The sequence below is a fragment of the Nuphar pumila genome, chromosome 5 (assembly GCF_984573655.1).
Source record: "Nuphar pumila chromosome 5, dmNupPumi1.hap1.1, whole genome shotgun sequence".
NCBI lineage: Eukaryota > Viridiplantae > Streptophyta > Magnoliopsida > Nymphaeales > Nymphaeaceae > Nuphar > Nuphar pumila.
Window position 1 is genome coordinate 91,107,755 of NC_143253.1, and position 11,055 is coordinate 91,118,809.

Consider the following 11,055-nt stretch of genomic DNA (forward strand, 5'->3'; position numbering starts at 1 on the left):
CTATGTTTCAAATGTCCGTTGTTTTTTTGAATTGTATGACCCAATCTGTCCACCATTTTACATGTTTTAAGAAGTTTATTATGGTTTTTTGCTCAGATATGGACCCAATTACGAAATAATAGGCTCAGCGATATTTTGTACTCAGCTATATGTCAATTCTTAGAATCACATCATACAAGGCACGTGCTAGTTTGAGCTTCCAAATTGTATGATCTGTGTTGGGATTTTTTTGGCTTTTTTCTTTTCAGATTTATGTTCAGTGGTTTGAAATTAGGTTCTAAGGATTACTTGAAAATTTTATTTTGCAGTTAATCGCCAGAATATTGTGCGACTGGGAGTTTTAATGAGAGAACTGTGGCTGGAAATGTGGCACGAGCTTGTCACCAAATGTTAACTTTTTTATTTTCCTTCTGTTTATTATTTTCCTGCTGCTTTTCTCAGTGCTCATTATGATGATCTTACATGAGCAGCCAGACGTGGACCATTGAGTGGAAAGGGTCGGTGTGCGTGGCCTGAACATTGTGAATATCGGTTAGTTCATTTTCTTATTTGCAATGACTGTATTTTAATATTTAATCCATCCCATTTTTTCTGCAAGGCTTAACATATATATGTTTGCTGGGAACGAGAAACCTTGACAAGTGTGTTGAATAAGATATGTTTTTCTGGATACGTAGCAGAGGGATATTGTCATGAAGTAGATTGAAAGACACTATCCTCGAAGTGGATGCACTTTTGTGAAACACAAAAATTGTATTTTTATTAACAGCAAATTCACCAAAATAGGCACCATGCAAAGGTTCTCAGACCAATCACTGAGGCCCCCCAACCAATCATGATTGTTCGAACTATTCATACTTGGTTATCCTCTCTTGGAGTGCTTCTCATGCATCACCTGAAGGAAACATGTTTCGTCAAGGGAATAATAGTTCATGTGGACACGATGGGCGGAGCTAGGCCATATATAGTGTTTCAACACTGCCATTTTAGAGCACAGGACATCCTAAGGTCAACACATATCATGATTTCACTTAACCAACGAGGCTTACTTTTCCCATCGACAAGAAACATAATCTTAATCATACTATCAAATTTTTTAGAACAGGTTGCTCTAAGATAAAAGGGAAAGAAATGGTTGTTGTAAGCTGCCCTCAGAACTTGACAATTTTTTATCAGTTGGTAATGGCATATTTGATAGCATGATTATCGAACTAGTGATATCTCTTTAACTTGAAAGTTTTGCACATGATGATCAGTTTTATATGTTCAAATACTTTAAAAATTGCATACCTTTTTTAATAGTATTCAAAAAACTTTTTCATGGTTTCACATATCTATATTTACATTCATTTATTTAAAAATGAATAAGTTCATACATTTATTTCATTTTCATTTGTTCGAAATGTTCATTTCATTCATTTATAAATGAACTTACTTATAAGTATATTCATTTTTTTGTATTCAATATGAATCAACTTTTATAATCATTTACGCATTCATTAAATCATCACCAAATAAACATGCTTATACATACATATATTTTAAAATAAATATGCTCATACATATATTTATTCATGTATCATACATTCATTTTTAATTATACATGCCATTCATTTTATTTGTTGAATAATGAACATTCATATCTCTAACATCTATAATTCTAACATTCACATTTAAAGCCCTATAAAAAATACATTTAAAGTATACATACACATACAACTATATATATTTCTTCTTTTAACCCTTTATAACTCCAATATTTATATATGAACATCTATATCCCCAACATCCATAACTCCAACATTAACATTTGAAGCTCTGCAAGAAATACAACATTTAAAATATACATACACACAACTATATATATTTCTTTCTTCAACCCTCTATAACTCAAACCTCCATAACTTCAACATTCATATTTGAAGTTCTACAAAAAACACAACATTTAAAGCATACATACGCACACAACTATAAATATTTCTTCTTTCAACCCTTCATAAAACGTTTATAAGTCCAACATTTACATTTGAAGTCATGCAAAAAACACAACATTTAAAGCATATACACACAATTATATATATTTATTCATTCAAACCTCCATAATTTCAACATTCACATGCACACTAACTTCATCATGCACATATTCAACCTGCTATAAAAAAATTTATGCATAAAGAGAAAAGTCTAAAAGTTCAAGCATATATTCAAATTAATATGAAAAAATTCATAACAAAAAAAGCAAATTCATGAATTGCAATGAGAAAAAACAGTCTCAAAATCGAGGTGCACCATATTGTATACAAGGCCCGGTTACGGTTGGCGTGACCTTATCCATGCGGTAGATTTTCAAAACTCAATTAACCCAGCCGTATCAAACCCAAGGTATTGTAGGTTTGGCCTCAAGCCCAAGCCAATCGAACCTTGCCCAGCCTTAAGCTTCCCACCTCAGACTGAAGTGCACTGATAGGGACCAAAAAAGAGAGAAAAATGAAGGGAGGTTATGATACATGGAGTTTCAGAAACAATGATGCAAGGGACTCCCTGCTCTTTAAAAGGCTGAAAACTTGGCTTATGCAGCACCCGGAGAGCCACAGGCACCAAAAGTCACGTTTGGCTGCAACACAATTTATGAAAATTCAATAGAAAAATTCCCGAAGATGAAGTCATTATCGATAAGATCAATTTCCTGAATATTCAAACTTGTTGATTGATTTTATGAGCTTGGTTGATTGATTGGGAGAGCCATTCATTAACAAGAAAAAGATGATTTAAATTTAATAAGGGATAACTTTAAAACCGTATAAATTATGTTTGTATAAGCATCATTGAACTAAGTGAAATGACTAAAACATCCTTAAAAGTGATGAAATGTATTAAAATAAAATACAAGAGTTACTTTTTGCAATAAAAGAATTTCTTCATTTTTCAAAATAAAATAACCAGAATAAAATTTAATTTTTTGGGGTTATATTTGACTTATTTTTTCAAGAAAAGTCATAATGTATCCCTGAACGTGATCCAAGAGTTCCAAAAAAGATACTGCTTTTGAGGGCTTTCTGATCATTTCAATTGGTAGAATCTACTAGTGTAAATATAAAGGGCTTAAGGTAAAGATTGACACATTCAGTAAAAGTACAGTGAGTACCCAACATGTCCCTCAATTTTAAAAGCAAATTTCTAAGGGGGCATTTGTTAAGCTTCGTTCCTACGAGGCTCTTTCATTAGAAAATAGGGTCTCTTTCTTATAAAGAGCAAAACAAACATATCGGCGACCCACCTAATAAACTAAAAAAAAATCCCACTTTCCTGTCAAAATGGGTTCATACCTCCACCCCTAGGAAGCACTTTCCCCTCGAAAGTGGCTCTTTCAAAGGAAAGAATTCCCTTGAGTGGGAGTGTAACAAATGCTAAGGTGCCATTTGTTTCACGTTATGAAAAGGAGAATCTGCAGAAACTGAAATCCCCCAAAGCCCCCCCTTAGGCGGAAAATGCTTCCCAAGGGGAAGGTGTGACACGGGTTTCCATTGAAACATTTATTTGGGTGAAAAATGTGTAGGCCCCACTTGGTCCTTTCCACTTGGTGTTTGTTTCAACACGGGCAGGAAAGAGCACCACTTTCATGTGAAAGATGTATTTCACATGAAAGTGGGGTGTGAAACAAACGACCACTAAGGGAAGCCACTTTCCTGTCAAAGGGATACCCATGCAGGAAAATACTTCCCCACCGGGACGGCGTGACTCCATTTTGATAGAAAAGAGAGTTTGTTGCATTTGTTATGCGGTTCTTACCACAAATTTCCCACAAAGATTATGAAAGAGAGTCTCTTTCAAGGGAAAGTGATTGCTGTACCTTGCAATAGCCAATATCCTCACAACCACAAACCAGATGCCCGTTGGCCACATCTACAGCATATGGGGCTCCACCTCCATCACTCCTCTGCAAACAAGGCCAACAAATACAATATAAAATCAAGCAAAACGTGTTGCCTTCTAATTTTAGCCAACTTGTAATAACAAGGTCCAGGCCTCAAACCTTGTAAAAATCAACAGCGATAAAATTAGGCCAGCGTTTGTTGGCAGCATCAGAGCAGGTGTTCACCATGCTGGGGAGTGCACCTGAGTTGTCTTTACAAGCAGTGAGAACATCAGGAGCTTCAGGGAAATGATTCTGCAAGACGAGGGATCTTGTTGGCGTGTTCATAGGCAAAGATTCTTCTCGATTTGGGCAAGACCCGGCCTTCATCCCACCGTTGCCATCTTGAGCCAGGAAGGAAAAAAGTGACAAGGAAAAACAAAAAGTCAGTCAGATAGGAAGAAATTCACTCATTAAATCTCATTCTCAGAAATCTTTGTGAGGGAAAATCTTGTGATATTTTGGAAAATCAATTTTTCTCTGGAGGCGGTAGATGCCTACCACTTTTCTGCCCTACATCTAGCCTCCGTTCAGATTTATTCTATATGCTTGATTTCATAGGAATCGGCTCTTGGACCGTAGTATTCCAGAAAGCAGGTATGTTTTTATAAGGTTTAAAAATTGACAGCTTAAAAATTTATGTTTTCTATAAAAAAATAGGCTTAAAAATTTATGTTTTCTAAAAAAAAATATGATTCGCTTAAAAAATCATGTTTTCTATAAAAAAAATATATGATTCATGTGTCATTATTTCCTAGCAAATCAATGATGACGAACATATCTGTAGGGTCAGGTTTGCGAAAAAACTGAAACAGCCGTTGGCTCAATGTAGGCCAAAAAAATGACAGGCAGCCGTCACTTTTACACACACCCCTCTAGAGCATCAATGCTCTGTAGGCAGCAGTATAATGAGACAGACTTTGATTGGACGGCAGATCAGGTCATACTGTCTATCACCGATTCATGAGTTATACTCGATCTCCATCGCACATCTCACTTGATGGAGATGTGTATGGCCCTACTCTCACGGTTCCCAAGTGAGATGCATGGTGTGGAGCAGTAGTTGTATACAATATAAGCCGATCTGCCTTCCTTTGATTGTGGTCCATATGGACTTTTTAGTTCCCCATCACCACAATTGAAGAGGTGCTTAGGCAGTTACATTGCACTCAAAATGCACTTGCAAGAACTTCGTTTTTTCTACATTACATTGATTCTCCACGAGGTATCTCCACTGATATGCTATGCCCTCAGATGCCTCCTTGGCTGATTTGGAAGTGAAAACCAGCAACCTCTGATCCTGTTTCACCATATCAGTGACAGTGGGCCAGTTCTCCCCATTCTTGGGCATGCTGGACACTGGAAACCAGAACTTCATAAGTCCAGCATTAGTGAAGAGCTGAGTGAGACCGTTGGGGGAAGTAACATAGTCTTCTATGAATATCGTGATGATTCAACATAGACAAAAATAGTAGTAATATTGGGCTCTTGCATAATATTTTTTCTACTTAACAATGTGATTTTATGAAGGTTAAAATCTTAGGTAACATATCAAAGTATCAATGATCCTGACCCTATCACATATGGAGGGTCAGATGTTTAAAAAAAATATTAAAAATTTTTAAAAACATTACAGTTTTTTTGTTGGGGGTTCCTTACCACGAGGGTACCAATTGTAGCAGGTACCACCAAAGGAATGCAAAGCAGGTTATATGTTCCCCCCGATGATTCACTGAATCCCACGTCTGTGTTCGGGGCTTTGAATGAGCATCACGTATACAAGCACATGGGGCTCGTATTCCCGTGTATGTTGACATAACTTTGCATCAGACTCTGGTGTTGTTGCAAAGACTTAAGTACCCTTTATTGTTATTCTTCTCATAAAGTGATGGTTTGAGAAAATGACAAAAATGCCTTTCATTCAAAAAAGAAAAAACAAATAGTTCAAAAAAAGGACAAACATGTCCTCCATCTAGAAAGTCGAGGATGATGTTGACTGTTCAAAGTCTTCTTCTTTTTCTGTTCAAAAAAAGGACAAACATGTTTTCTTCTTCTTTCTCCGTAAAACACTGTAAAACCCTTTCTCTCTCTAGAGAAGAAATCAAGGGAAACAAAGAGTTCTTCCTGGAGAAGGCCATGAACATCAACCCTCTCACTCTCTCTCCCTTCTCTCTCTACTTCTGTGCACATTCAACAGACGATCCTACATTGCTGCATCGTCATCTTCTTCTTCTTCCTTCTTCGTAAAACACTGTAAAACCCTCTCTCTCTGTAGAGAAGAAATCAAGAGAGGTAAAGGGTTCCTCCTGGAGAAGGCCATGAACACCAACCCTCTCACTCTCTCTCCCTTCTCTCTCTACTTGTGTGCCTGATTTAGAGTTTTTGCCCTTACAGGAGGAGGGTCCGGGGGCTCCCCCCCGGCGCGGATCCCGCTGCGCGGTCAGCGGGCGAGGGTCCAGGGGGGGCCGCCCTGGCGGGGGGCTCGGGGGGCAGCGCCCTCCGGACCAAAATTTTTTTGGGCCTTCCAACAATGATTTGTAGTATTATCGGGCTTTCCTACAGCAATTTGTAGCATTTGTAGTGTCTTCCGTAAATCGCGAAACGCTATAGCGATTTGTAGTGTCTTCCGCAAATCGCTATAGCGATTTGTAGTGTCTTCCGCAAATCGCTATAGCGATTTGTAGTGTCTTCCGCAAATTAGGACCAACTTGTCAGAGTCATATCTCCCTAACCGGAGGTCATATTCCAAATCCGCGATTTGTAGTGTCTTCCGCAAATCGTTATAGCGATTTGTAGTGTCTTCCGCAAATTAGGAAAGCCCGATAATACTACAAATGCTACAAATTGCTGTAGGAAAGCCCGATAATACTACAAATCATTGTTGGAAGGCCCAAGAAAATTTTGGTCCGGAGGGCGCTGCCCCCCGAGCCCCCCGCCAGGGGCGGCCCCCCCTGGACCCCCACCCGCTGACCGTGCAGCGGGATCCGCGCCGGGGGGAAGCCCCCGGACCCCCCTCCTGTAAGGGCAAAAACTCTAAATCAGGCACACAAGTAGAGAGAGAAGGGAGAGAGAGTGAGAGGGTTGGTGTTCATGGCCTTCTCCAGGAGAAATCCTTTACCTCTCTTGATTTCTTCTCTACAGAGAGAGAGGGTTTTACAGTGTTTTACGAAGAAGGAAGAAGAAGAAGATGACGATGCAGCAATGTAGGATCGTCTGTTGGATGTGCACAGAAGTAGAGAGAGAAGGGAGAGAGAGTGAGAGGGTTGATGTTCATGGCCTTCTCCAGGAAGAACTCTTTGTTTCCCTTGATTTCTTTTCTAGAGAAAGAAAGGGTTTTACAGTGTTTTACGGAGAAAGAAGAAGAAAACATGTTTGTCCTTTTTTTGAACAGAAAAAAAAGAAGACTTTGAAGAGTCAACATCATCCTCGACTTTCTAGATGGAGGACATGTTTGTCCTTTTTTTAAACTATTTGTTTTTTCTTTTTTGAATGAAAGGCATTTTTGTCATTTTCTCAAACCATCACTTTATGAGAAGAATAGCAATAAAGGGTACTTAAGTCTTTGCAACAACACCAGAGTCCGATGCAAAGTTATGTCAACATACACGGGAATACGAGCCCCATGTGTTTGTATACGTGGTGCTCATTCAAAGTCCCGAACACAGAAGTGGGATTCAGTGAATCATCGGGGGCGAACATACACAACCCTCTCAAAGGAATGACACAGCCAAATGTCGTTGTCGAAGTCATACATGTCCAACATAAGTTCTCTGACACCATTCTGCATGCATTATAATATGTTAATTTATTTTTTCCTAGAGCACTCAAGAATGCAAAAAAAAAAATTGAGAGAATAAAGATTTTTTTTGTGAAAATAAGGAAACACAACATAGCAACAACACAAACAATATATGTGAAAAATTGTTTTTCCTTTCTTTCAAACAAAAAAAAAAAGAATCGGTTCTTCCTAACCATTCATAAAGTGTGGACATGACTGGTTTTTATTGTTCCATGTAAAGAAATTTGCTCTCATAATAATCATGTTGCGCATGCACTTATTGACCACTACATATGAACTAGACCACCGGCTTGAAAATCTGATGAACTTTGGTATAGTGATTTTCCTTAATCAATGGTTTTGCGTGGAAGATAGTTCCCATGTTTGCCTCGACGTTTATAGGTTTCCTAAGATGAAGGGTGAGCGTATGGCCGATGTGATGAACAGGCAAAAGTTCACAAACAGCATGTTAACTCAGTAAAAAGGAAATATACTTTTAAGCATATACATTTCATATGTTTACATATGCCGATAATTTCCCAAGATTTTTCTGAGAAAAAACAGATTTGACAAAATCTCACGGGATTTTTCTTGGTCGATATTTTCTCGAGAATGAGATTTGTGACATTAGTTGGCAGCATGGTTTTAGAAGGAAGATCTAGAAAAAAACAACAAAGACAAGAAATGAGGATAAAGGATAGCTTTGCAGCTAGGGCTCACACTGAGCTGGGAAGTAACGGAATCCTGCTGGTTGGAGGGTGAAATCCTAACAGCTCCCGTCCATGACTTCTCCCACAGTATGGAATAAGAGTTGTGCGTTGTCAGCCACGAGTACCGATTGAAAGGAAGGCCACCCACCTTCAATTTTCCAATCAGTCAATCAATCAATCAATCAATCATGGAGTTTTACGCTGCCAGATTGTAACAGCAAGCAGAGCCAGCGCCGATAGGTCTCTGATCCTGGCAGCGGTTTCTCCCAGTAAATATGAAAAATACTATGACATGATTGGCTATCCTAGTCGCATATCCAAATGGATCCTGACCATCTCAAAACACATTTGGTATAGTTTACCCGAAGCGCCTGTATAGGGTAGAAAGGGCGCTTTCGAAGCGAGAGGCATCCCCACAAGACTGAGTTGGTACCTGTGACGTGGGGTTGAGGGTGGTTACCCGAGTGCATCTTGGAAGGAGGGATCCATCGGCCACGCACGTCTCACAGTGGAATCCCTGAGCGCAGCTGCTGTCCTTGATGCATTTCTCACCTAACCCGCAGTTCTTGAAGCAGAGCCAGAAACCATGTGCAGGATTAGTGCAAATGCTTAGAGTCAGAAGCATAAACACAAACACATCTCTTCTGTTCATGATCCCCGTGAGCTGCTTCCGTGAGAAAGCTTTTGTCATTCTCTTCATCTCTTTCTCTTGAAGAGGGGGCCAAATGGAGAGAGAGAGTGAGAGAGACTCTATTTACTGGATTCATAAAAATGTGACAAGAAAAGCAACATGCAAAAAGAATGGTGTGGAGCCAGGCTTTCATACCAAATGAGGGGGAAGAATGTAAGTGAGTTTGTCCGTGCGTTTGAATTGTTAAACCAATTGATGTTGTCAGGGTTGGTTTTTGAATTTGAATAGATTTTTTCAAAAGAAAGAAAACCCTGAATCGCAAGGGGGTTGGCGCAAGTGGGGTGGGGCCTTGACTGCTAGACAGGCTGTCAAGCTTCCATTCTCATGGGCTTCGCCCCCTATGCGCAAGCCACAGCGTAACATAGGCCCCAGGAGCAGCGGTCTTCGCCTTGGAGACGACAGTGGATATGGCAGGCTGAGCCTGCGCAACCAGGTCTTCATACCGGGTGCAGTTTCTTCGAGTTATAAATTCAAAAAAAAGAAAAGAAAACCATGAATCAGTCTGAATGGAATCGAATAGTCTTGAATTCATCAACTAAAAAACATAAAAATTCAGAAAATGTATACATATATGTCGAATCATGCCGATTCATCTGAATCGGTTATGAATCAGCCAATTTTTTGGGGTCTGAATTCGCCCTGCTTCGAATAAAAAATGGGCCAATTCCATTAGAATCAGCAAATCAAATTGAATCAGCCCGCCCATATTGAAAAAACAGTCAATTTAATCCTGAATCAGCCAAATCAGGATTAAATTTTTTGTAACTATTTATTTTTTCAAATTCTTAACTATTTTATGAATTAAAAAAAAAACTAAATCAGTTTTTTAAAAAAACTAAATCAACCAATTCAGCTCGATTCAATTGAGCTTGAATCGGCCAATTCCCTGAATCTTTTTGAAAATCGATTCATTTCACAAACAGATTTTAACAACATTGAATCAGTCATTTCAGGCTGATTCAATTCAATTTAGATATATCATTGGATTTGAACCATTTCTTTGCTAAAAATATGCTGACAACATGGGTGTAAATGGGTCGATTCAGTTCGTTTTGGGTCCCAGTTTCAACAGAGCCAATTTTGAATCAGGTGTAGAAATTGAACAAAAGCGTAACCAATATGAATTTGATTTGGTCAGGATTTTACCTAATTTATTTAGGCCCATAGTCATCGAGTTTGTGCTATTGGGTTACTTACAAAATGGACAAGTATAGATCAGATCAGGCCCTTAAAAGGGTTGGATCGGATTCGGTTGGATCTGAATCCAAATGGTCTGTATTAGTTTGGGTTAAAAAGCTGCTCGGGTATAAAACAATTTCAGCTCCGTCTATAAGCAATCAATTTTGGTCTAGTTCAACTCAAGTTTGTGATTAGGTTAGGTTCAATTTGGGGATTGAACTTATTTAAGAAACTTCTTAAATTCAGGGGCATAAATACGTAGCTTCAGAGTTGAATGCGAATCCTACGGATCCGGAAGAAACATTGAGGGTTCTTTACAGTTTTATGGATCAGAAGAGGCATGAACCATGTGCGCCTGGCATGATCTAACTCTCTTTCTATTTAATTGTAACCTGTAAAAAGAGCACAAATTATGGTTCAAATTTTGAGTCAGATGGGTTCAGCTAAAACTGAATTTGGATCCGGTAGCTTAAAATCCAACGTTTACACATTCAGATTCGGACCTTAATTGGACTCAGATGAAAAACTCAACAGTCTAACTCCAACTTTGGCCACTGAATCCAACTAAATGTGTTCTGATTTGTTTTTTCTTTAGGAATAATTGGTTGGCTCAAGGTTGTACTGCAAGCCCAGTGAATGACCTGTTTGTTTGATGCGAACCATCTTAGCTCTGGTTGATGAGACACCATGAGAGGTTACCTGAATTAGTTTTGGACTCCTTTGTTGTTTTCTGTTAATTTGATTGTGTGTTGTATTTTGATCTTGATGCTGATTTGGGATTTTT

General features: G+C 38.7%; 1 protein-coding gene across 1 annotated transcript; it reads right to left on the bottom strand.

Annotated features, from left to right (window-relative positions):
- Positions 1 to 2,507: 2,507 nt before the first annotated feature.
- LOC149837809 (PI-PLC X domain-containing protein At5g67130-like) lies at positions 2,508 to 9,101 on the bottom strand. The gene is made up of 6 exons (XM_090008129.1): positions 8,835 to 9,101; positions 8,412 to 8,549; positions 5,123 to 5,366; positions 4,034 to 4,257; positions 3,851 to 3,937; positions 2,508 to 2,614 (listed from the first exon to the last, which is right to left on the bottom strand). Exons 1-6 carry the CDS (start codon positions 9,099 to 9,101, stop codon positions 2,570 to 2,572), a joined length of 1,005 nt encoding a protein of 334 aa, XP_089864255.1. The 3' UTR covers positions 2,508 to 2,569.
- Positions 9,102 to 11,055: the final 1,954 nt, after the last annotated feature.

Coding starts and splice junctions, on each gene's coding strand:
- LOC149837809 (XM_090008129.1), bottom strand. CDS start 9,101: ATGAAGAGAATGACAAAAGCTTTCTCACGGAAGCAGCTCACGGGGATC. Junction 8,550..8,834: donor CCCTCAACCCCACGTCACAG/GTACCAACTCAG, acceptor GGAAAATTGAAG/GTGGGTGGCCTTCCTTTCAA. Junction 4,258..5,122: donor ATACCTCGTGGAGAATCAAT/GTAATGTAGAAA, acceptor TCCTGGCTCAAG/ATGGCAACGGTGGGATGAAG.